This window comes from Moschus berezovskii, chromosome X (genome assembly GCF_049115385.1).
Source record: "Moschus berezovskii isolate FMDL1 chromosome X, NW_MosBer_1.0, whole genome shotgun sequence".
In the NCBI taxonomy this organism is placed as follows: Eukaryota; Metazoa; Chordata; class Mammalia; order Artiodactyla; family Moschidae; genus Moschus; species Moschus berezovskii.
The window spans coordinates 100,220,277-100,247,678 of record NC_142488.1 but is presented as its reverse complement, the minus strand read 5'-3'; the positions used below and the strand labels follow the sequence as shown (position 1 = coordinate 100,247,678).

At 41.5% G+C, this 27,402-nt stretch overlaps 1 protein-coding gene across 8 annotated transcripts in view; it reads right to left on the bottom strand.

Annotated features, from left to right (window-relative positions):
- Window positions 1–27,402, bottom strand: part of TMEM164 (transmembrane protein 164) — a 244,608-nt gene that overhangs the window by 116,054 nt on the left and 101,152 nt on the right. For all 8 annotated transcript variants that reach the window (XM_088834242.1, XM_055393873.2, XM_088834241.1 and 5 more), the window contains one exon: window positions 25,846–25,912. In XM_088834242.1, the coding sequence (XP_088690368.1) occupies window positions 25,846–25,905 (60 nt within the window). In that variant the 5' untranslated portion in view covers window positions 25,906–25,912. The remainder of the gene's footprint in view (window positions 1–25,845; window positions 25,913–27,402) is intronic.

Below are 27,402 nucleotides of genomic sequence, written 5' to 3'. Positions count from 1 at the left end.
TCAGATATTTTACATTATTAATAAATAAGAATCACAGCTCATCTTTATGGAGCACTCACTACTGTGCATCAGGCAGTGGGGTGAGCACTTTACATGAATTACCTTATTGGAGAGTTAGAGATGATGATGACCGCCCTCATTTACAGTATGCAGCAGGCTCAGAGAAGGCCTACTGATGTTGTGGAAGCAAGGCTGGAACTGTGATTTAGCCGGATAAGAAGCCTGTGCTCTGCTGACTAGGTATTTGATGGTATTAAGGAATTAGTGATAATGGTAACAGATACGATAATGGCATTATGATTATATATATGAGTCCTTATATATTAAAGATGTATAATGAAATATCTACAGTTGAAATTCCATGAAATTTCCTATAAAATCATCCAGGTAAGAGAAATGAGTAAGAGAGAGAGAGACAGTGTGTGTGTTTGTGGAAGGTGGGGAAGTAGTTTGAGACAGAGTAAGGTATACTGATGAAAACAACACTGGCCATGAGTTGATCCTTGTTGAAACTGGGTGGGTAATGGATTATTTTTTCTTACTTTTATATATATTTCCATTTTATTTAATATAAAATTATACACATACTGTACACTATATTTTAGAACCTCCTGACTTGAGCAAGATCTTCCCTATCCCTAACTTCTCAGCTCCTACCATCAAACTTTCCTCATCTGGTACCCATGCAGTAACCAGCCTCCCCTTGGAGTTACTAAACCCAGTTTGTCTTCAAGTTTCCAGTCATTTTACTCAAGGTCCTCGGTGTGTGGGACATAAGGGGAGGCTAGGAGGGCCAGACGCTGAGGTAAGAGGAAGGCATCATAAGGAATCTATTTCTCCATTCTTTTTATGCAACAGAAAACTGCATTCATTTTTTTCAGTGCTGCTGCTGCTGCTAAGTCGCTTCAGTTGTGTCCGACTCTGTGCGACCCCATGGACAGCAGCCCACCAGGCTCCTCTGTCCACAGGATACTCCAGGCAAGAATACTGGAGTGGGTTGCCATCTCCCTCTCCATCTTTTCAGTGACCACCAGTATTTGATTGAATCCTTAAATAACTATGTGGTAGGTAATATTATTCCTGTTTTATAGATGAGGAAACTGGATGAAGTAACTCAACTAAACCCCGAAGTCCTTCCTAAGAACAGGCGCTGCTGAAAGGCATCTGTGGTATAGTAAGAAATAGATTTGGTATTTGTCCCCATTCCAGGCACAAAACTCCTAAAACTCTTTTAGGCACTTCCTAGTCAAGGCTACGGAGAAGGCAATGGCAAGCCACTCCAGTACTCTTGCCTAGAAAATCACATGGACAGAGGAGCCTGGTGGGCTGCTGTCCATGGGGTCGCTACTAGTCGGACACAACTGAGCAACTTCACTTTTAATTTTCACTTTCACACATTGGAGAAGGAAATGGCAACCCACTCCAGTGTTCTTGCCTGGAGAATCCCTGGCGGAGCCTGGTCGGCTGCCATTTATGGGGTCACACAGAGTTGGACACGACTGAAGCGACTTAGCAGCAGCAGCAGCAGCAGTCAAGGCTATGGTTTTTCCAGTGGTCATGTATGGATGTGAGAGTTGGACTATAAAGAAAGAGCTGAGTGCCGAAGAATTGATGCTTTTGAACTGTGGTGTTGGAGAAGACTCTTGAGAGTCCCTTGGACTGCAAGGAGATCCAACCAGTCCATCCTAAAGGAGATCAGTCCTAGGTAGGTGTTCATTGGAAGGACTGATGTTTAAGCTGAAACTCCAATACTTTGGACACCTCATGCAAAGAGCTGACTCATTGGAAAAGACCTTGATGCTGGGGAAGATTGAGGGCAGGAGGAGAAGGGGATGACAGGATGAGATGGTTGGATGGCATCACCAACTCAATGGACATGAGTTTGAGTAAACTCTGGGAGTTGGTGATGCACAGGGAGGCCTGGCGTGCTGCGGTTCATGGGGTCGTAAAGAGTCGGACACGACTGAGTGGCTGAATTGAAGTGATAGGAGTGTCTTTTGTCACTCCTGAGAGGCTCCTTTTGAGCATACCCAAGTCTACGCTGAGAGAACTTAGGTGAGGGCCCCTAGACAACCACAGGATGGGGCTGGTCCCCAGGAAGTGATAAGGAGGGTGGAAATTTGTAGCTGCACCCACTGCTCTCTGGGAAAGGGTTCCTAAGGATTGCTGCTGCTGCTGCTGCTAAGTCACTTCAGTCGTGTCCAACTCTGTGTGACCCCATAGATGGAAGTCCACTAGGCTCCCCTGTCCCTGGGATTCTCCAGGCAAAAACACTGGAGTGGGTTGCCATTTCCTTCTCCAATGTGTGAAAGTGAAAAGTGAAAGTGAAGTCGCTCAGTCGTGTCCGACCCCTAGCGACCCCATGGACTGCAGCCCACCAGGCTCCTCCATCCATGGGATTTTCCAGGCAAGAGTACTGGAGTGGCTTGCCATTGCCTTCTCCGGGCTAAGGATTAAGCTCTATAAAAACTCTTGAATAGGAAGAGTTGATAAGCTTCCCAGTTGGTGAACACATCTGTAGGCCAGGAGGTGTGGTACACCCTAGTTCCATGGAAGTAGAAGTGTCTGTGCTTGGGACCCTTCTGGACTCCATCCTCTATACCTCTTCATCTGGCTGTTCATCTGCTTTCTTTAAAATATACTTCCTAAAAAAACAGATTGGTGGTGTTTCGTTGCTAAGTTGTGTCCAACTATTTGCAACCCCATGGACTGTAGCCCAGCAAGCTTCTCTGTCCATGGGATTCTCCAGGCAACAATACCAGAGTGGGTTGCCATGCCTTCCTCCAGGGATATCCCGACTCAGGGACCGAACCAATGTCTCCTGCAGTGCAGGGAGATTCTTTACCACTTAGCTACCAGGGACGCCCCAAATAACTGGTAAACAAAAGCAAATAATTCTCTGAGTTCAGTGAGCAGCACTTGCAAGTTAATGGAACCTGAGGAGGGAGTTCATGGAACTTCTAATTTATAGCATATCACTCAGAAGCATAGGTAACAACCTGTACTTGTAACAGGTACCTGAAGTGGGAGAAGTTTTATAGGACTCAGTCCTTAACCATTGGGATCTGATGCTATCTGCCAAGAATGTCACAAGGAATTAAATTGTAGGCCACCCAGCTGGTGCTACAAAACTGTTTGGTGTGGGGAGCCTCCCACCACACACAGAACATCCCATTCAGTATTTATGCAACAGGGGAGGTGGAAAGAGCCGCAGACCTGAGTGGTGATCCTAGAGCTGCTACTCACTGGCTGTGGGACCTTAGGCAGGTCATTCACCCTTTCTGATCTTTATTATTGGTAAAATGACATAGGTGGATGACATGAAATTCTAAGGTCCACCAAACCTCTAAAGTTCTAGGATCTGGTTGCTTTTTTAATTCAAGTTTTTTGTTTTTTTTTTTTTTTTTGAACAGAGGAAAATTTATGCGTCGAACCTGGACTGGTCACTTATGATAATATACATTAATTCAAGTTTTTGAACTTGACCTTTACTCCTCTCTGTTCCACTAATGTTATCCTTCAGGACTTTTTCGAATATTGAAACTGGTACTCAATATAGCTTTCCTTCTGAGCTTTGGGACACAAGCAAATCTGACACTTCAGTCAGTCATCTATGCCTTAATGTAAATTAGTTCAACAAACCACTAGCCAGCTAACTGTATTACCCATTACCATAGTTCTCTATCTGGTCATGCGTGGCTTGGTCAAATGACTCATTACTAAAATCCAGATACCCAGATACCCTCTGGGTTTCTGTAATTAACATTTGATTAATCCTATCAAAATGACATGGGAAGAATTTCACAATGTATTGGGTGGGGGAGGTGTATTCTATGTGAGTTCCTTTGTCCTGTTCCACATGGCCAGAGACCATCTTCTTCATATATTATTTCTTAATATGGCCAGACGCTCTTGGGATGGATATAATATGGATCGAGAACTCCTGAGAATTTGACCTTCACTTCTTTTCAAAAATCAAAATAGCTCTTCAACCTAATTTGGGGAACCTCACCTGTTTATGCCCTGTGCTCAGTCGTGTCCAACTCTTTGTGAGCCCATGGACTGTAGTTCACCAGGCTTCTCTGTCCATGGGATTTCCGAGGCAGAAATACTGGAGCCAGGTGGCATTTCCTACTCCAGATCTTCCCAACACTGGGATCCAACCCAGGTGTCTTGTGTCTCCTGCATTAGCAGGTGGATTCTTTACCACTAGCACCACTTTATGCTGCTGCTGCTGCTAAGTCACTTCAGTCGTGTCCGACTCTGTGCGACCCCATAGATGGAAGCCCACCAGGCTCCCCCGTCCCCGGGATTCTCCAGGCAAGAACACTGGAGTGGGTTGCCATTTCCTTCTCCAATGTGTGAAAGTGAAAAGTGAAAGTGAAGTCGCTCAGTCGTGTCCGACCCTTAGCGACCCCACGGACTGCAGCCCACCAGGCTCCTCCATCCATGGGATTTTCTAGGCAAGAGTACTGGAGTGGCTTGCCATTGCCTCCTCCGCCACTTTATGCTAGTGGTAAAGAATTTCAAATTCACCTGCAGTGGATTTCAGGTTCTAACATTAACTCTTTTTTCTTTTATTGAAGTCTAACTTACATATGGGGAATTCCCTGGTGGCTCAGATAGTAAAGAATCCACTTGCCAATGCAAGAGACTTGGGTGTGATCCCTGGGTTGGGAAGATCCCCTGGAGGAGGGCAAGGCAACCCACTCCAGTATTCTTGAGTGGGCAATCCCATGGACAGAGGAGCCTGGAGGGTTATACTCCACGGGGTCACAAAGACTCGGACAGGACTGAGCAACTAACACTTTCACTTTCAACTTACATAAAGTGCATAATATCTTAACTTTTGTCAAGCCCTATAGTGTAGGCCTCATTTATAATAGTTGAATGACTGACTAGGAAGACTTCCGTCTTTATCAGGTACTGTTCCAACCATACCTGTTCAAAGACAGGTGTCCTTAAAGGAAAGAACAGAAGCAGAACAAGAATTGATCAGTATTGAGTTGCCTTTTCTCCTTTCTACACTAGATGTTGGTTGTTTTGCTTTCTCTCAATCTTGCTTCCCAGGCCTTTCCAACTGAAGTGTGCACACCAATCCCAAGAGATCTTGTTAAAATGCAGAGTTTCATTTGCTAAGTCTGGGATGAGGCCCAAGGTTATGAATTTCTAACGAGTTCCCAAGGGAGGCCGATTCTGCTGGCCTGTGGACCACACTTGGACTCAGGGCACAGTGAGGAAGGTGCAGTGGTGGAGTGGAGACAGAGTGGGCTTTGTAAACAGAAACCTGCGTTCTAACTCGCAACTTTTCCCACTCACTAGCTCAGTGCCTTTGGGCAGACTGCTTAACCTCTCTGCATCTCAGCTTACTCCTTATAAAAATGAGATGGGCTTCATCTCAGGGCAGCTGTGAGGATTAACTGAGATGAGGGAGGTAATAAATCTAGCACTGTTCTGGGCATATACCTCTTGTGCTTCTGCTCAGTCATGTCCGACTCTTTGTGACCCCATGGACTGTAGCCCGCCAGGCTTCTCTGTCCATGGGGTTTCCCAGGCAAGAATACTTGAGTGGGTTGCCATTTCCTCCTCCAGGGGATCTTCCCAACCCAGGGATCAAACCTGCACCTTTTATGTCTCCTACATTGGTAGGCAGATTCTTTACCACTAGTGCCATGAAATGGTAGCTATTTTCGTGAAAGTCTAACCGTGCCTGCCATTCCCTACGTTTGCTGTTATAAATCCTAAAAATTCAGATTTGCCCATGCCACACCTGGTGTATATAATATTCTAACCTTCTGTGTGCATTGCATGTTTGTGTCCCCACCCCACCAAATTTACATGTTGAAGCCCTAAACCCCAACGTGATGGTATCTGGAGGTAGGGCCTTTGGGAGGTAGCTAGTTTTAGATGAGGTCGTAAGGGTGGAGTCCTCCAGATAGGATTAGTGTCCTTATAAGAAGAAACACCAGAAAGCAAGAGGGCTCTGTCTTGAACTTGTGAGGACTCAGCAAGGTGGCCATCCACAAGCTAAGAAGAGAGCCCTAACCGAAACCTGACCTTGCTAGGCTAACATTGTGAGCTCAGATTTCAGGCCTCCAGATTGGTGAGAAATTTCTGTTGTTGAAGTCAGTCTATAGTTTTGTTATGGCAGTCGAAGCTGACTAATAACACCTCCTCTGAGCATACCAGCTATCCAGTAAACATTTATTGAGCTCCTACTGTATGCCAGCCCTGAAGCTTTTCAATTCCCTCTAGTTCCCTCACGGCAATGCAACATCACTGTAAAACTCTAGAGAACAAGATGGTGGAGGAGTAGGTGGACGTGGAGTACGTCTGATCCCCACAGCAGGGCAACAGTCTGAGTCAGAAGAGAAACATTTAAGGCTGAGAGTAAAACAGCTGATCTGTGGCAGCCTAAATGGAATGAGACAATGGAATCAGACAGTCCTCGCCACAGCCATACATACCCCGGGCAGGAATGCTGGTCTCCTGGAAGGGGCAGCAGCTGGGAGCAATCCCAGGGCAAGGGCTGCTGTTGAATGCAGAGAGACGGGTGGAGGGGATGTGAGGGAGGAGATAGTGGTGAGAAATGCTGGTAGAGGAAAGCCAGGCAGCCATGGAAGCATTGTGATACCACTGAGTCATGCGCCGGGGGTGGAGCCATCACCACAGTCTCTCTCTCCCCACATGCCAGCATCAGCGCTGAACAATAGAGAAGCTGGCCCAAGAAGCGTCTGAGGCACTGAACTACAGAGTAGGACCCCACCCAGGGTGCTCCTTTAAGTGCCTCAGGCACCAATCTACAAAGTAGGACCACAGTTAGGGAGGACCCTCTATGTGTTTGACCCACTGAACAACAGAGAAGGACCACAGGCAAGGGAACCCTCTAAGTGCCTGAATGGGCAGAGCTACAGAGAAAGACTTCCTAAAGATAACTTCTGATCGCCAGCTAGAAGAGGCTCAAAAAAAGACTCTGACAGGGCCATAACTCCTGCGGTGGAGGCAGTCTGTGTCCCTGCACATTTGGCGCCGCCAGGGTCCCCGCAAGATAAGCAGCCGCACTACTTTCACGCTCAACTCTCACTGGGGCAGAGCTGCCGCAGGCAAAAAAAAAAAGTCTTGCATTTATGCACACAGGGACACTTCGGTTGTGTCCGACTCTTTTCAACCCTGTAGACTATGGCCTGCCAGACTCCTCTGTCAGAGAGGGGGTTCTCCAGGCAAGAATACTGAAGCATATTGGCCAAGACTGGATGCCATACCCTTCTACAGCACTGTATTTTCTACTCCCCCAGCCTCCAACCCCCCTGAGTACCTGGTGCTGCCAGAACCCCAGTGACCCAAGCAGCTGCACCACCTCCACACTTGGCCCTCACAGGGGCAAACCCAACCCCTCCAGGGCAGCCTCAGGAGCAAACCCCAGTGGACAATCCACATGCAAAGGTGGAAATAAAACCACAACTGAAACCCAGGGGCAGGGTGGCTAAGGAAGAGGACCCAAAACCTTCCCACCAGCTGTACAAGCTGCAGATTAAATCCACAAGATCAACCAAGCAGACTCTGTGTCTATGGAATATATAAAAGGCCATAGAGAATGCCCACAAAAGAAAATGCACTAGCTCTGACAGCTGTGAACATTGCAGGCAAGAACACACGGGAGTAGGACGATATTCGAAACTAAGCAGCCCCCACAGCAGGTCCAGAGATCAGTACACTGTTGTAAGGCATCCTAGGGAGGTAAGGTGGACTGTCATTCCCAGCACAAGAAAGGACTCTGACAGCACTAACTCAAGAAAAATATTTATTATTCTTATTTTTTGATTTGTTCTGTAGATTCTTTTGGATTTTTTTCTTTCTTTTTCCTTTCTGGTCTCTCCGTTATAGTTGTCAATTTTATTGGCACTAAGAAATCCAATTAAGCTTTTGATCTTTTTTTTTCCCTCTCACATTTTTCAATTGTTGTCATAAATCTCTGCCTCTACATTGGGCTTTTGCAGGTCTGTGGAGTTTCCCTCTTGTTCTTTCCTTTCTCTTTTGTTTTTCTACATTTATTCTTTTGTTTGCTTTTCCTACTGTTCTTTTCCCCTTGCAATTAATCTTCAACGTATATAAATCTTCTTTTTGTAGTTCTATTTAACTTTGCATATCTATTCTTTCTTTCCTTTCTCTCCTTTCCTCTAAACATATTTGTTATTTTTATATCATTGTTTTATTTCTCAATTGGCACCTTGCTTTAGTTTTGTTTTCCAGTTTGTACTTTAATTAATTTTGCTCTGGTAGATATAATTTTTTGTTTCTCGTGTTCAGTGGGTTGATCAATTGTACTTTATTTTTCCTTCATTATTTTGATTTTGCTTATGGATATATATGTATATTCAATCACATTTTCTATTTGTATTTCAATCACAGTTTCTATTTATAAACCTCTGCCTCTACATTGGGCTTTTGAAGTTCTGTGGAGTTTTCCCTTTCCCCTCCTTTGTTCTTTCTTCTTCCTTTTTCCTCTTTTCTCATTTTATAATTTTAATATTTTTTAAACCTATTATACTTTTCTATATTTATTCCTTTATTTGCATTTCCTACTGTTATTTTCCCCTTGCAGTTAATCTTTAATGTATATATATCTTCTTCATCTACCTCTTTTTAACTCTGCATGTCTATACTTTCTTTCTTTCCTCGCAACATATTTGTTAGTTTTGTTTTCATTGCTTTATTCCCACTTGGCACCTTGATTTACTTTTGTTTTCCAGTTTGTGCTTAAACAAGTTTTATTCTTAACTCATAAATGTAATTTTTTATTTCCTTTGTTCATGGATCAATCAACTGTACTTTATTGTTGTTGGATTGTTTTGACTTTGCTCATGGGTGTATATGTGTATATTCCATTACTTTAATTATTATTTGCCTGATTTTGTAACTGCCATTTGTCTGGTGTTCATCTTTGGTTTCTCGTGTTTGGATATTTGTTTTCCTCTCCCTTAATGCCAAAACAAACCACTTGTAGAATCTTCATTCCTGACCAGAGATCAAACCCTGAGCCTTTGGAGTGGAAGCGCTGACTCCAAGACCCTAGACTACCAGAGAACTAACCCTAGAGAGTATCAAATAGTGAGAACTTGCACAAAGGAAACCACCTGAACACCAGATCCAGCATTACCCAACCACCAGTAGCACCCTGTGCAGGACACCTCATCTAAACAAGAAACAAAACAAAAATACAAAACCAGTTATTAGCAGACAGGACTATCACCTCACTCAGCCTTGCCCATGAGAGGAAAAATGAACGAACAAACAAAAACTCGGCACAAATCTCACCCTATACTGAAGCTCACACAAACCACTGAACCAACCTGAGGAGGGCAGAAACCAAAAGGAAGAAAGAATTCAACCTTGAAGCCTGGGGAAAGGAGAGCTCAAACACAATAAGTTAAAAAAAAAATGAAAAGGCAGAGAAATACTACACAAATGACGAACAAACCAGAAACACAGAAGTTCAAATAAATGAAGAGGAAATAGGCAAACTACCTGAAAAATAATTCAGAATAATGACAGTAAAAATGATCAAAACCCTTGAAAACAAAATGGAGAAAATGCAAGAATCAATTAATAAAGACCTAGAAGAATTAAAGAACAAACATACAGAGACAAACAACACAATTACTGAAATTAAAAATACTCTAGAAGGAATCAATAGCAGAATATCTGCAGCAGAAGAATGAATCCAGAAGTGAGCTGGAAATAAAATGGTGGAAATAACTTCTGAAGAGCAGAATAAAGTAAAAAGAATGAAAAGACCTGAGGACAGTCTCAGAGACCTCTGGGACAATATCAAACAATATCAATATCCAAACATTTGAATTATAGGGGTCCCCAAAGAAGAAGAGAAAAAGAAAGGGTATGAGAAAATTTTTGAAGAGATTATCGTTGAAAATTTCCCCAATATGGAAAAGGAAAGAGTCAATCAAGTCCAAGAGGCACAAAGAATCCCATACAGGATAAACCTAGGAGAAACACTCTAAGACACAACAAAGACTAAACACAAAGAAAAAATGCTAAAAGCAGCAAGTGAGAAGCAATAAGTAGCATACAAGGGAAACCCTATTCGCTCAACAGCTGATCTTTCAGCAGAATTCTACAGCCCAGAAGGGAATGGCAGGATATATTTAAAGTAACGAAAGGGAAATATCTACAACCAAGATTACTATACCCGGCAAGGATTTCATTCAAAATTGATGAAGAAATAAAAAGCTTTCCAGACAAGCAAAAGTTAAAGAGAATTCAGTACCACCAAAACCAGCTTTACAAAAAATATTAAAGGGACTTCTATAGTCAAGAAATACAAGAGAAGATAAAAGATCTACAAAATCAACCCCAAACAAGCTCCTCCGTCCATGGGATTTTCCAGGCAAGAGTACTGGAGTGGGGTGCCATTGCCTTCTCCGAGAAAATGGCAATAGGAACATATATATCAATAATAATGTTAAATGTAAGTGGATTAAATGCTCCAACCAAAAGACATAGACTGGCTAAATGGATACAAAAACAAGACCCATATACATGCTGTCCATAAGAAACCCACTTCAGACCTCGATGGAATAATACATTCCATGCAAATGGGAAGCAAAAGAAAGCTGGACTAGCAATCCTCATATCAGATAAAATAGACCTTAAAATAAAGAAGATTAGAAGGGATAAGGAAGTACACTACATAATGATCAAGGGATTAATCCAAGAGGAAGACAAAACAATTGTAAATATCTATGCATCCAACATAGAAGCACCTCAATACATAAGACAAACACTAACAGACATAAAAGGAGAAATTGACAGTAACACAATAATAGTAGGAGACTTTAACACCCCACTCACACCAATGGACACATCATCAAAACAAAATTAATAAGGAAACACAAGTCTTAAGTAATACATTAGATGAGATGGATCTCACTGATATCTTCAGGACATTCCATCCAAATGCAGAAGAATACATGTTCTTCTCAAGTGCACATGAAACATTCTCCAGGATACAGCACATCTTGGGTCACAAATCAAACCTCAGTAAATTTAACTAAATTGAAATCGTATCAAGCATCTTCTCTAACCACAACGCTTTGAAACTAGATATCAATTACAAGAAAAAAAACTGTAAGAACCACAAACACATGGAGATTAAACACATTTCTAAATAACCAACAGGTTACTAAAGAAATGAAAAGGGAAATCAAAAAATTTCTAGAAACAAATGACAATGGAAACTCAACAAATCAAAACCTGTGGGATGCAGCAAAAGCAATTCTAAGAGTGAAGTTTATAGCAATATAATCCTACCTCAAGAAACAAGAAAAACTTCGAACAGACAACCTAACTTTACACCTAAAGCAACTGGAAAAAGAAGAACAAAAACCCCCAAAATTAGAAGGAAAGAAATCATAAAAACCCAAGCAGAAATAAATGAAAAAGAAATGAAAGAAACAATAGTAAAGATTAACAAAACTAAAAGCTGGTTCTTTGAGAAGATAAACAAAATGGACAAGCCTTTAGCCAGACTCATGAAGAAAAAGAAGAACCAAATCAAAATTAGAAATGAGAACGCAGACGTTACAACAGACAATGCAGAAATACATAGAACTATAAGAGACTAGAGACTATTATGAACAACTATATGGCAATAAAATGGATAACCTGGAAGACATGGACAGATTCTTAAAAAAGTTCAATCTTCCGAGACTGAACCAGGAAGAAATAGAAATTATGAACAACCCTATTACAAGCACTGAAATTGAAACTATGATCAAAAGTCTCCCAAAAAACAAAAGCCTAGGACCAGATGGCCTCACAGGAGAATTCTATCAAACATTTAGAGAAGAGCTAATGCCTATCCTTCTAAACCTCTTTCAAAAAATTGCAGAGGAAGGAACGTTTCCAAACTCATTCTACAAGGCCACCAAAACCTGATACCCGATACCAAAACCAGACAAAGACAGCACAAAAAAGAAAACTACAGGCCAATATCACTGATGACCATAGATGCAAAAATCCTCAACAAAATTTTAGCAAACAGAATTCAGCAACACATCAAAAAGCTCATACACCATTATCAAGTTGGGTTCATTCCAGGGATGCAAGGATTCTTCAATATACCCAAATCAATCTATGTGATGCACCATATTAACAAACTGAAAGATAAAAATCATATGATCATCCCAATAGATGCAGAAAAGCCTTTGACAAAATTCAGCACCCATTTATGATTAAAACTTCAAAAAATGGGCATAGAAGGAACCTACTTCAACATAGTAAAGGGTATATATGATAAGCCTACAGCCAACATTCTCGATGGTGAAAAACTGAAAGCATTCCTCCTAAGATCAGGAACAAGACAAGGGTATCCACTTTCCCAACTATTATTCAACATAGTTCTGGAAGTCCTAGCTACAGCAATCAGAGAAGAAAAAGAAATAAAAGGAATCCAGATCAGAAAAGAAGTAAAATTCTCACTGTTTGCAAATGACATGATATGATACCTAGAAAACCCTAAGATAGTATCAGAAAATTACTAGAGCTAATCAGTGAATTTAGCAAAGTTGCAGGATACAAAATCAATACCCACCCAGAAATCACTTGCATTTCTATATACAATGAAAAATCAGAAAGAGAAATTAAGTAATCAATCCCATTCACCACTGCAACAAAAAGAATTAAATATCTAGGAATAAACTTATCTAAGGAGCCAAGAGAACTGTACACAGAAAATTATAAGACACTAATGGAAGAAATCAAAGACAACATAAACAGATGGAGAGATATTCCATGTTCATGGGTTGGAAGAATCAATATTGTCAAAATGACTATACGACCAAATGCAATCTATAGATTCAATGCAATCCCTATCAAATTACCAATGGCATTTTTCACAGAACAAAAAAATTTCTCAATTCACATGGAAACACAAAAGACCCTGAATAGCCAAAACATTCCTGTGAAAGAACAATGGAGCTAGAGGAATCAACCTTCCTGACTTCAGATTATACTACAAAGCTACGGTCATCAAGACAGTATGGTATTGGGACAAAAACAGAAATATAGACCAATGGAACAAGACAGAAAGTGCAGAAATAAACTCATGAACCTATGGGTACCTTATTTTTGACAAACTAGGCAAGACTATACAATGGGGCAAAGACAACCTCTTCAATCAATGGTGCTGGGAAAACTGGACAGCTACGTGTAAAAGAATGAATTAGAACACTTCTTAACACCATACACAAAGATAAACTCGAAATGGATTAAAGACCTATATGTAAGACCAGAAACTATAAAACTCTTAGAGGAAAACATAGCCAGAACACTTGATGGCATAAATCAAAGCAAGATCCTCTATGATCCACCTCCTAGAGTAATGGAAATAAAAACAAAAGTAAACAAGTGGGACCTGATTAAACTTAAAAGCTTTTGCACAGCAAAGGAAAACTATAAGCAAGGTGAAAAGACAATCCTCAGAATGGGAGAAAATAATAGCAAATGAAACAACTGACAAAGGATTCATTTCCAAAATATACAAGCAGCTCATACAATTCCAGAAAAAAAAAACCCAATAAAAAAGTGGGAAAAAGACCTAAACAGACATTTCTCCAATGAAGACATACATAACAAACACATGAAAAGATGCTCGACATCACTCATTATTAGAGAAATGCAAATAAAAACTGCAATGAGATATCACCTCAGACCGGTCAGAATGGCCCTCATCAAAATGTCTACAAACAATAAATGCTGGAGAGGGTATGGAGAAAAGGGAACACTCTTGCACTGTTGGTGGGAATGTAAATTGATACAGCTACTATGGAACACGGTATAGAAGATTCCTTAAAAAACTAGGAATAAAACCACCATATAACCCAGCAGTCCCACTCCTAGGCGTATACCCTGAGGAAACCAAAATTGAAAGACACACATGTATCTCATTGTTCATTGCAGCACTATTTACAACAGCTAGAACTGGTAACCCACTCCAGTATTCTTGCCTGAAGAATCCCATGGACGGAGAAGCCTGGTAGGCTACAATCCACGGGGTCACAAAGAGTCGGACACGACTGAGCGACGGAACGGAACGGAGAACATGGAAGCAACCTAGATGTCCATCAACAAATGAACGGATAAAGAAATTGTGGTACATATACAGCCACAAAAAGCAACGTATCTGAGTCAGTTCTAATCAGGTAGATGAAACTAGAACCTATTATACAGAGTGAAGTGAGTCAGAAAGAGAAAGATAAATACTGTATTCTAATGCATATATCCAGAATCTAGAAAAATGGTACTCATGAATTTATTTACAGGGCAACAATGGAGAAACAGACATAGAGAACAGACTTATGGACATGGGGAGTGGGGAGCAGAGGGTGAGATATATGGACAGAGTAACATGGAAACTTACATTACCATATGTAAAACAGCCAACGGGAATTTGCTGCATGGCTCAGGAAAGTCAAACAGGGGCTCTGTATCAACCTAAAGGGATAGGATGGGGAGGGAGATTCAAAAGGAAGGGGATATATGTATACCTATGGCTGACTCATGTTGAGGTTTGACAGGAAACAGCAAAATTCTGTAAAGCAATTATCCGTCAATAAAAAAATAATTTAAAAAAAGAAACTCTATAGGCTTTGACTGTTCTTTTAAATATGCTTAAGATTCCTTCCTTTAATTTGCTTGTTGATGACTTTAAACCCCGAAGCATTACAATGCCTTTTTTGGAAAGACATTTCCCACCATAAGCAATTCTGAACTGTGAATGACTAAGTACCTCAACATTAAAAAACTCTACTACCCTCGGTTCCCCAAGGACAGATATTTATTAAAAGTTACTAAAGGAACTTCCTCAACTTGATAAGGCCATGTGTGAAAAACCCACACCTAAAGTCATACTCAATGATGAAAGACTGCATACTTTTCCCTTAAGGTAAGAAATAAGAAATAATAACACTGTACTGGAAGTTGTAGCCAGGGCGATTGGCCATGAAAAAGAAATACAAGGCACCCAGATTGGAAAGAAGAAGTTAAACTATCTCTATTCATAGAGAACACAACCTTATCTACAGAAAATCTTAAAAAATACACACACACATACACACAAAAGTTATTAGCAGTAATAAAAGAGTTCTGAAAGGTTGTAAGATTGATACAGAAAAATGAACTGTAATGAGAGTCTGAAAATGAAATTAAGAAAACAATTCCATTTGCAGAGCCATCAAAAAGAATAAAATACATAGGAATACATTTAACCCCAAAAAGTGCAAAATCTATATTCCAAAAAACAAAATGTCACTGAAAAAAATTAAAGAAGACCTAAATACATAGATAGACATCCCGTGTTCATAGATTGAAAGACTTAATATTGTTAAAATGACAATATTCCTGCAATTACTCTACAGTCAATGCAACCCCTATCAGCATCCCAGCTGGCTATTTTGCACCAAATTACAAGATGATCCTGAAATTCATATGGAAATACAAGGGCCCCAGAATGGCTGAAACTATCTTGAAAAAGAGTAACACATTTGAATGACACACTTCTCACTTTCAAAACTTTCTACAAAGCTACAGTGATCATCAAGACAGTGTGGTGCCAGCATAAGGAGAGTCATATACATTAATGGAATAAAAGTGATGGTCTAGAAATAAACCCTATTTGATTGATTTTTGATAAGGGTTACAAGACATTTCAACAGGGAAGAGTCTTTTCAACAAATAATGCTAGGACAACTGGATATCCACATGCAACAGGATAAATTTGGACCCCTTCTTCACATGATATATAAAAAGTCCTAAACGCAAGATCTAACACCATGAAACTCTTAGACGATATTCCTAAGACCTCATGAACTTGATTAGATACTAGTGTCTTAGACATAACACCAAAAGCACAAGCAGTCAAAGACAAATTAGAGACAGCAGACATCATCGGTGTTTAAAGATTTTGTATTTTAAAGGACGCTATCAATAAAATGCAAAGACAACCCAAAGGATGAGGGAAAATATTTCAAGTCATATACCAGATAAGGGTCTACTATCCCAACACATAAGAACTATCACACTTGAACAATAAAAAACAAATAACCCAATTGAAACATGGGAAAGGATCTGAAAAGCCATTTCTCCTGAGAAGACATAAAAATAGCCGATAAGTACATGAAAGGGTGTTCAACACCATTAGTTATCAGGGAAATACAAATCAAAACCACAGGGAGATACCATTTCACACCTTCCCAAATGGTTATAATGGAAAAAAATCAGGTAATAAAAATTGTTGGCAAGGAGGCAGCAAAACCAGAACCCTCATACATTGCTAGTAGGAATAAAAAACAGGGAAGCCACTTTGGAAAGCAATCTGGCAGTTCCTTAAAAGGTTATTTAAACATGGAATTACCATATGACCCAGAAATTTCACTCCTAGGTATATACCCCAAAGCAGTCAAGATTGTACCCCACCAGGCTCCTCTGTCCATGGAATTCTCCAGGCAAGAATACTGGAGTGGGTAGCCATTTCCTTCTTCAGGGGATCTTCCCGACCCATGAACGGAACCCAAGTCTCCCGCATTGCAGCCAGATTCTTTACCATCTGAGCCAACAGGGAAGCCTAGTCAAGCGGATATCTTTACACAACCATTCACAGTATCACTATGCACAACAGCCAAAAGGTGGTAACAACCCAAACGTCCATCAATGCATGAATGGATAAAACAAAATATAAGATAACCAACAAAGATCTACAATATAGCACAGGGCAGTATACTCAGTATTTTGTAATGTCCACTATAAGGGAAGAGAATCTGACAAACTGAATCACTGTGCTGTACACTTAAGGCTGGCACAACATTGTAGATACAGTATACTTCAGTTTTTTAAAATGTGGTATACTGTACAAAGGAATATTATTATTCAGCCATAAAAAGGAATGAAGTATTGATACATGCAACAACCTGGATGAACTTGAAAACTTTATGCTAAGTGAAATAAGTCAGTCAGAAAAGGCTACATATGATGTGATTCTATTTACATGAGATATCTAGAACAAGCAAATCCATAGGGACAGAAAGGAGATGAGTGGTCACCAGGGTCTATGGAGAGGAGGAGTAGAGAGACATCACTAATGCTTTTGGTAGGGGTGGGGGAGAATGACGAAAATATTCTAAAATTAAATAGTGGCAATGGTTGTACAACTCTGTAATACACTGAATTAGACATTGAATTGTACACTTCAAATGGATAAACTTGTATAATGTAAATTTTATCTCAATTAACACTCCCTCCTCAAAAAAATGACTACAGGGAGAGAGAAAGCGGCAAGGATTCATTGCCTCTTTGTGGAGTGCTTTTAAATGTTCAAAGCTCTTTGCTAATTCTTCTGTTATCTTTTGTTATCTGCTACCTTTTCTTCAAAAAGGTATCTGTGAGGTAGACAGAGCAGATATCACTAAGCCCATTTGACAAATGGGGAAACTGGTGCTTTATGGGAATGAAACGAACTCAAAGCCCCAACGGCTGCAGCAGCATGAGACCAGGCAGGGCCCTAAGCAGTGCTGCCCCACCTGCACACTGGAATTGCCTGGGGTGCTTTTGGAAAATGCTTACATTTTGAAATTGGCTCTGTTGCTTCTAGGGTGCAGTCAGAGCTGAGAACCACTGATCCACACAGATTGGGGAAATGGAACTTGCCCGCTAGGTAAGGCTTTGACTGAATAAAGAAACACTGCTGACCACTTGAGACTGTACTGCTTATGACTTGCTCAATAAATCTTGCCTGCTTGATCTAAAAAAAAACAAAAAAGAAACATGGCTTGGGGAGTGGCTCGAGGACGAGGGAGAAATATTGGCTGGAAGAGTCAGAGGCTGTGCCTTGTAATCGCATTTTTGGAAAACAGAACCATTGTAAAGAACTATTAAACTCTGGAGGCAAAGAGGCTGCTGCCTGTCATTCTCACTCATGGCTGCCACTCTCCCTCAGAGTGGGGGCCTTGGGTGTTACTGAAAAACCCAGAGGTCTCGACACTTCATTCAAATGGGAAGAAACACCAGGAGTGGGCCTAATTCACCTGTCAGGAGGGAGGAGAGAAAGAGAGCTGGCCAGTTCCCTAATCCAACAGTCTGTCTGGGAAACACACACACACACACACACAAAGGTGCTGCTAGTCAATGTGGAAAATAAATCCTGCCAGGGAATTTTAATCTCACTCGGCAAAGCTAATTCAGAAACAAAGCCCTCTTCACATCACCATCACCTAACCAGGGAGCTAGAGCCAAGGCCCTGAAGGCTAACATCAAAACTTCACTTTTACTTTTCACTTCCACACATTGGAGAAGGAAATGGTAACCCACTCCAGTGTTCTTGCCTGAAGAATCCCAGGGACGGGGGAGCCTGGTGGGCTTCCGTCTATGGGGTCACACAAAGTCGGACATGACTTAAGTGACTTAGCAGCAGCAGCAGCAGCACAGGCCAATAGGAGCCCAGTTCGACTTCTATTTGGAGTAGTAGTAACAACAAGAGCATCCGACACTTATTAAACATTTACTGTGTGCCAGGCACTGGACTAAGTGCTTACCCCACGTATCTCCATTCGTTCAGCACCCATCTACAGATAAGAAAACGAGGTCACCGAAGTGTGTAACTTACCCATGATCACATGGATAAAGACAGACAAGCCAGCCATAAAAGCAAGGATCTGCTTACTCCAGAGTCAGCTACCTGACCACTACATTATACTAACTCTTAACAATGACACAGAGATGAGAAGACTTTGAGAATACGCTGCAAACAATATGAACATCTGTTAACTATTCAATGATCCTATTTCAGTATTTTTCTGTATTTTCTTTATTTGCTATGATGAAGATATTACTTTTGTAAAGAAAACATTTACACAATTTCAAGGACAGAGGCACAAAAGCCTCATGCTTTTTTGGTGTTTTTCTTTTTTTTAATATGCTGAAAAATAACCCCTTTTGCATTGATGGTACTTATTTTTTATTTCTACTTTCCTGTATTTTACAACTTTTAATCACTAAACATGTCTTTTGCCGTCATCAGGAAAAGAGCATTATTTTAAGTGGTTTAAAAATAATTCACTTGGGAAAAATATCTCTCATCCCTCTGGGTGTCCAGACATCATCCTGGACATGTGTGCAAAAGATCCCTGGAATTTCTCTGCAATACAGAGGCTCGGGTTGATGGACTAATTCACTTATTCTATCTGTGGATACCTCCACGTGCTGAGTGCTGCACAGAGCAGATACCACAAAAGACACTATCCTTGCCCACAGACACTAGTTATGATGCAGGCCTGGGAGCCTGGCAAGAGGCTGAATATACACTTCAACCAAACTATGGAGTGCTAAGCAGCTACTGGAAAACAATGAGCTATGTCCACGCCTGAAGAGATTACAGATTCTACAGTTAGGTTAAAGGAAATTACACTGGAGGAATGTTTATAGTTCAATGCCAATTGTGCAAGAAACCTACAACCAAACAACCCTAGAAATGTGAACATCTCCATCTGCAATTATGGGCAAAAGAAAAATGTGGAAACATATACAAACAGTTAATACAACTTACCCCTGGGGAGACAGGACTGAAAGTTGATGAAGTTAAAAGATTGGCTTTCTCTTTATACTTGTCTGATTAAATGGTTCTTTTCAAGGAGCATATATTTTTTAAAAAAAGTCCTGAAAGTATAATCAGTACTCCAAATCTCTAATGGATATTGTATAAAATTTACACAAAAACTTGACTTGGCTTAATACTTGAAAATCAAATGAAATAATTAGGAAAGAGGTGGAAGGAAACCCTTGAGCTCTCATATCAGAAAGACAGACGTTCTCAGGCCAGTTCTGTCAAGTTATATAAACTTTCTAAGGTTTAATCTGTTAAATGGCAGTGCGAACCAGATGGCTCAGTGGTAAAGAATCTGCCTGCCAATGCAGGAGACATAGGTTTGATCCTTGGGTCAGGAAGATCCCCTGGAGAAGGAAAGGGCAATTCACTCCAGTATTCTTGCCTGGGAAATTCCATAGACAGAGGAGCCTGACAGGCTACAGTCTACGGGGTCTCAAAGAATCAGATATGACGTAGCAACTAAATAACAACAACAAATGAAACCAAGGGCAGTCATCAGCTAGATTTCTTAAACCATAACTTGCTTAGTAAGTAACATCCTATAACCTGCCTTCACCAACCAAGCTCTCCTTAACTGTTCTTGCAAACTGTATACCTTCCAAGCTGCGTATAGCTTCGACAATATATCACAAGACTCCTTTAGCCACTCCCTATAGATAACAGCTCTGATATTATAATAATGGTTGCTTAAGTTGTGTTTTTAGGAACCTGGAGCTAGTCTAGCCCATTTCAAAGTGGTCAAGACCATCAACCATTCAGCTGGGACTGAGAGTATCTGATGGATTACCTTTTGATGTCAGAGGGCCAAAAACTCCATCCTCAGATCATGCTAACGTCACAAGTTTCTGAACATGCATCTCAAGAAGAAGTACGTAACTCAGCTATACTTGCAAAGAACGCTGATTACTTCACCTTCTTGCCTCCAGCCATCTTTCCCCAGGTCTCAGACCACCCTGCTTCCTTGTCCCATAAATATCCTAAGCCCCTCAACTTGGGGGAGGTGGATTTGAGATTGGTTCTCCTCGCTTGGCTGCCTTGTAGGGCAAACCTCAGCATCTCAGCATTTGGCTTCCTGCACACTGAGTAAATGAACCTGGTACAGTAACACTAATACCCACCTTTCACAGGGTTTCTGTGAAGATCAAAGACTAATAATCAACAAATAATGCTGATGGAGGACTTCCCATCTGCCAGGTGCTGTGCTACATGCTTTGCACATATTAACTGATTTAATCCTCAGAGCAGCTTTAGGAGGGAGGCCCTAAGATCACCTCCATATCATAGATGAGAGCATAGAAGCCCATTCAAGTAACTTAGCCAAGTTCCCTTTCTCCCTCCCTCTCATACATATGCAGCACGGTCAGGGTATGAACCTGGAAAATCAGATCCCTGAGTTCAGGTGACATTTGTATTTGTGAAAGATTTTGTGGTTGAAAAGCCCCATCTCCCTGAAAGAATTCTTAATGGTGGTGGAAAAGGTAAGAAGTACACATAAAATCAAAACACTCCAAGGGCTAAAAGACATGACAGAAGCAGTGTCACAGGATGTCTTCTGGTGATTGGCAAGTAAGTAGCAAAGTCTATATATACAAACTGGAGTTCATGACTCTCCATCCTGCTCTTTAGACTCTCAAGGAGAGTCTACTATTTCCTACCTCCATACCTCTGGTCCCTTAGTTGAACTGTCATCTTCCTCTGCAATTTGCATGCACATTCTAATAGCCCTTCAAGGCTTGATTCAGGCTTTACTTCTTCATGGAGCATTTCTGGACCACTTTATCCAAAGACCTCTTCAGGACGCAGTGAATTAGAGCTCAAAGTCTTTAGATTTAGTTTTAGTACTTACAAATCATGTAACTCTAAGCAAGTCATTTAGCTTGTCCAAACCTTAGTTTCCTCACAGGTAAAATCAGGTTCTTGTGAGAATTAAATAAGAATATCCATAAATTACCTGGCATACATTCACATTAGATGCTCAATAGATGGTGATATTAATCCTCTTCCCTTTTTTGTAGAACTTGGAACAATAACAATTTAGCGATTAAGCCTGCATTGCCTGCAATTCTCCTTTCTCGTGATTTTGACTCTAAGATTGCAATCACTTATAAAGTATTTGTGCCTTATCCTTCTAACTAAACCACAAGTTCCTTGAGGGCTAGGAATGAACTCTGGCTGCTTTTGCATCTCCTGAAGCATATAGCACAATATTTAACAAAAAAAATGTGCTCAATAAAAATTTGGACTGACTGGTATGGCTAGGCTGGCGTTCTGTAAGACTCTCAAAGATTAATCTCAAAATACAGGCAGTAATTAGACCTATTCTAAGCCAGTCCCTAGAATTTGCTGGAACCCCAGGCTTTCTCAACACCCTCCATGTCCCCATACACTTAGGAGTCATTTGATGAGAAAGGTTGAGGCACAATTTTGCGTGAATCAATTCTTCAGAAAGCGAAGGCTTCTTTTGAAAACAAGCTTTTTCTATTTTAAGTACTGTCTAGAAAGCAAAGGGACATTCTGTCCCTAGTTCAAGTTCAAAACCCAAACTATAACTTTTTAAAATAGCTCAATTTGCCACTCACAGAAATAACTTTTCTAGGTCAATTAGCACGTTTCAATGTACCAATTAGCAAAGAGTAAGATTCTCAAGTCTATTTGCATCTGTGACAGCAAAGTGTTCCCAGCAGTACACATGGGTACAAGGTGTGCCGGCGGCAGTTACATCCCAAAAACATGCTGGTGGATAGGGAGCAGCAGCCCCAGGAATGGAAAAAATCATTACTAAGCTCTTCTACTCAGTCTGTTAGGAACATTCAAGAGAACCATCTAACAGAGAACAGGAAGTGGGTAAAAGGAGCGGGGTGCTAAGGAGGAGAACAGGAACTAACCTAACAGATCAACATGGCCACACAATAGGGGCAACTTTGATAATGAGATAATAAGAGACTAGAGGCTTTGAGCCTTGACGAAGAAAGGTGCTTGATGGAAAGAATCATTATTCGTCCCCTTATTGTTCTAGTAGAAGACAGATGGCTACAAACATAAATATAGGCCAGGCTAGAGGCTTTGGCTGCAGAAGGGGCTGACACAGTGTTTCTCAGAATACTTCATATTCATAAGAAGTTGTCATGGACATTTGAGGGTAAAAGGCTCAGGGTTGGGAATGCAGCTTGGGTCCCGTGCCTCATTCTGAGGACCAGATCCACAGCTCATCAAGGTAAGAGCTGTAAGTGAAAAGTTAATATGTAACTAAGTTCCATGGGCACCCTGCTTAGCTCCCACATCTTGGCTTGCACTTTCCAGGAGGTGGTTTAGCCTGAAATGGATGACATTCCCTGCAAAGTCATGGGTATAGATAAGGAACCCCATCACCATCAGACCGAAAAACCATTGGCTATACAAGGAGCTACTAGGCAGTTCATCTATTCTCCAAGCCATGGACTACTTACTGACAGCTGGGGCTGGGGGATCTCAACAAGGAATCCATGGATGGGCTTCTGGGAGAAAGGAGCAGGAGGTGGCGGTCTGTGTCCCTCCTGAAACTGTATGCAAACTTGTCTTTGTGCATCTGTGAAGAGGCTCTATAGTGCTCGTCAACTTATCAAAGAAGCCAATGACCCAACTCTTCTACTTGGAGAGAAGCTAATAAGCAGCATTTCCAGCATCTTAATTCACTAGCATTCATATTTGAACTCACCCTAAATGTCAATCAAACAAAGGAAAAGGGCTCTGAGGTCTGAGTTAGGAGACCTGGGTTCTAGGGGCAGCCACCTTGGCTTCTTAGGCAAGTCATTTATCCATCTAAGTTCCCCCTTGGGCTTCCCTGGTGGCTCAGATGGTAAAGAATCTGTCTGCAATGCAGGAGACCTGGGTTCGATCCCTGGGTTGAGAAGATCCACTGGGGGAGGGCATGGCAACAACCCTCTCCGGTATTCTTGCCTGGAGAATCCCCAGGGACAGAGGAGCCTGGCAGGCTACAGTCCATGGGGTTGCAAAGAGTCGGACACGACTAAGTGACTAAACACAAGTTTCCCCTCTAGAAGATTAGCTCAGACAAGCTTTCAGCTCTCTGATAATCTAATAATAGTTCCATGATACATTTCCCTTCCTTCCCTCCAAGAAACAAAAGTGAAATTGCCCTTAAGGCACTTCATCTGAAGTCAGAAAGAGACCTACTCTGAAATCCTGGTTGTGAAGAGTACTTACTTGTAATATGGGCCATTGGAATAAATCTTCTTTCTTCTAAGGTGTCAGTTTCTAAGATGAAGAACCAGGAGGAACTTGGAGCTGGGCATTCTCTAGCTGGTCTGCAAGCCCCAGTGCCAACAGGCACAGGGCAGAAGACCACATGGAAATTCACTGATGATCCACATCCTTTAGCTGACTGTGGAAATTTCCTCTAACTTCCTCACTGTCTTTATATATGAGTGTATTCACGTTTGTATTACTGGTAGACATACCAATTAGCTCATTCACGTTTGTATTACTGGTAGACATACCAATTAGCTCATTCTATTTTCCTTGTTTCCTCATTATAATTAAGGAGGAAAAAGAGGATTAAAAAGCATCAAGGGCCAAGAAGGAAGAAAGGGCAAAAAATGTCCAGAATTGACTTCCTGCCTAATTAGATCATCAGGCTTAAAGAGTTGCCTACCTTCCTGTGCCTTATTTTGTCAATCTGAGCTCAAATAAGGGGTTGCAAAGTAAAAAGTCCTGAAGGTCAGGGTAGCCTATGAGGGGTCCCAGCCATTTAAAGTAACCAGACCAAAGCCAATTGTCAAGACATATGCAAATAGAGCCACCATCCTGAGCTTTTATTTTAGAAAAGGAATACAAGATTATTTACCAGAGTGACTGGAATCGTTAGTTAACACAGAGTTCATCAAAAAAATTTTGATGTTAAGGAAAGTTACTTGGATATTCTTGATAAGCTGGCTGACTAAAGCTTGACATTTATTTAGAAAGTACTGGGGGTCATAACAAATAGAATAACAAATCTGCCATTAGAGAGGGGAAAAAGCGGAAAGGGGGAAAGGGAGGGAAGGAAGGAAGGACAAAGGAGGGACAGACGAAAGGAAAGAATTTCTACTGATGGAGTCTCTGAACGTCAGTTTCTTCCTCTGTAACAAGAGGCTATAATACTCGGCCCTCACACAACTTAATAGCTACCTCCCATAACTGTTATTTGAAATGACCTTGTAAAGTATGAAATGCTAACCAAAGAGGAAGGATTACCATTTTGAGATTTAAACTGTGATATCAACATATGAGGCAAATTTAAGTCATGAAAACAGAAAGCAGTAGGAAGTATTTCACGTGTGAGCTCTTGCCCTGAGTTTTCTCAGCCAGCCTGCTAATTCCTCTGCAGCCCCACATGGGAGTCTGAGGACAGGGCCCAGCCACTCATGCCCTGTACTTCCACTTCTCTGTACTGGTTTAGCACCCAGCCACCTGCCACAGTGGGGTTCTACCTGCTAGCCACTGGGGGGATGTATGGGCCAGACTTCTCCGGGGTTTGGGGGAACAGGGAAGAAACCTAATTCTTGCCCAAAGGCGTCTCTGGTCAAGCAGGCTGCCTTTGAGGCTCCCCAGTAGATTATTCTGGACCAGTGTGGCTGAATCCACACTGGAGGCCCTTAGAACACCTGGAAGCCTTGGCTGAATGGGTGGTGCCTCCTTTCTCCTCACCAAACCCTTCCAAAAGCTTCTGTAGGCTTTTCTGATCTGTTCTGGTTCTGGCCTAAACCCTTACTAAAGCCCCAGAGTCCCATACCATAATCTCACCCTCATCAGGCTCCATTACATCCAAACAGGGTTGCATCGAATCTGAACACTGAATGTGTAGATATGTAAAAACTTACATATCTACAGGGGTCAAAGGTAGAAATTACATGATTAATATAAATAAGCTAAAAGGATATATTGCATAGCACAGAGAATATAGCCAATATTTCATAATAACTTTAAATGCAGCTTAACCTATAAAGACACTGAATCACTATGCTATACATCTGAAACTAATATTCCCAACCACCTACACTTTAATAAAAAAGATTAAAAAATAAAAAACTCACATGGGGACATGACCCATGGATGAGGACAAGCACTGGATAACATAGGAGCGAGCAAATACCATTCTGTATGTTGCTGGTATATGTCTAGAAGGGGCCACTTACCAGCCGCGTATTCACCACAGGAAACAGCAGAGCAAGAAGAGCTCCATTCAGCATGTGCATCTGTAGCCTGGAGAGGAAAAAAGATAAAGTGCAGGTCACACTCTGTGATGCAGAGGCAGACAAAAATGTGGCAGGTTATGCCATGCCAGATGGGAGAGCATGTATACAAGAGGTTGTGTGAGTGAAACAGAACACTGGAGTTGGCACACAGGCGTAATAAATTAAAAGCAGCACATTTTGCATTAGCTGAAATGTTCTGAAGAGCACCAGCGCCACCTCAAAATCCCCCAAACGCTTGGTGAACAGGCTTTGGTTACAACATTTCATTGCATAATTAGCTCTGGGCTCCCTAAACATTCGGTCCGTCCCAATCTCAGCTCCAACTGCTGTGGCTCAGGCAGACTAACAAAGGGGCATGCGGGAGCCAGGTGTTATTACATGACTGTGTTATTACAGTAGAGACCTATTTCTCAGAGCCAGGTTGCTTATTTACACAGCCAGGTCCAATCCTCCTCCCCAAACAGAGACCTAGGCAGGAAAAGGGCAGCAAATACAACCCAGGAAGACAACTTCAGTGTTCTGCAAATGGGCTCCCTCACTTTCTTAGAAATACCTTCAGGCGGAAGTGGCAGCCTTCCAAGCTTTCTTTTATCTATTTTACATACGGGGTTCTGTGACTAAAAAGCAAAACAAAAAAGAAAAGGAGAAAACCACTGGTCTCCAGCATCGGGTAGTGATCCTGTTTCCCAAATCCAGACTTGTTAAAACACATGCTAGGAACCCTTTATAAGTCAAGAACAAGCAGGTCAGGAACAAACTCCGCCTGTGTGAGCTGTGGGAATAGGCTGAAGCAGCTTCCTTCATCATTCAAGGCAAGTGGTCGCTGACGACTAAGGGAGAAGCAAAGACAGACAGTCTGCTCCTCCTGCAGAAAAGCTAATTTGATGGTCACATACAACCACCACTGAGTCAACGTGACTTCTGGACCTCAAGCTCACTCTTGTGAGCTCTCTCTCTCTCTCTCTCTCTCACACACACACACACAAACACACACTCACAGCAATCTCACGATAACTAGGATCTCTCTTATGCCCTGACTGGGACCTAGAAGAACATGAGCTCTTCTCTTGGAACTCACAGACCTGTGCCTAAGACTAAGAGACCATGTTGTAAGGAGTCCCCAAGGGAACACCACACAAACCCCAAGGCTGTTTCTGGTTTCCCCCAGTCTGTTTCTTTCAGCAGCTTGTTGCTGGCAACGCTGTGATGATGGTGACCTGCACTTAACATATCCCAGGCAAGTATCAAAGTAACTGCTTTAGGTAAACTCTCTCTCTGAATTTTTACAGCAATTTTATGAGATGGGTACAATTATTTGTCACATTTTGTGGATGAGGAAACCAGGCTCAGAAAGGTGAAGTGACTTCATCAATGCCATAGGACAGCACAGTCACAATGCAAACCCAGGTTTATCTGACTCTGAACTTTTATGTCCATCTCACTGTCTTGCATCAGAGCCTGCCTCCCTTCCTCCACCGCAAATATGACCTCAAGTAT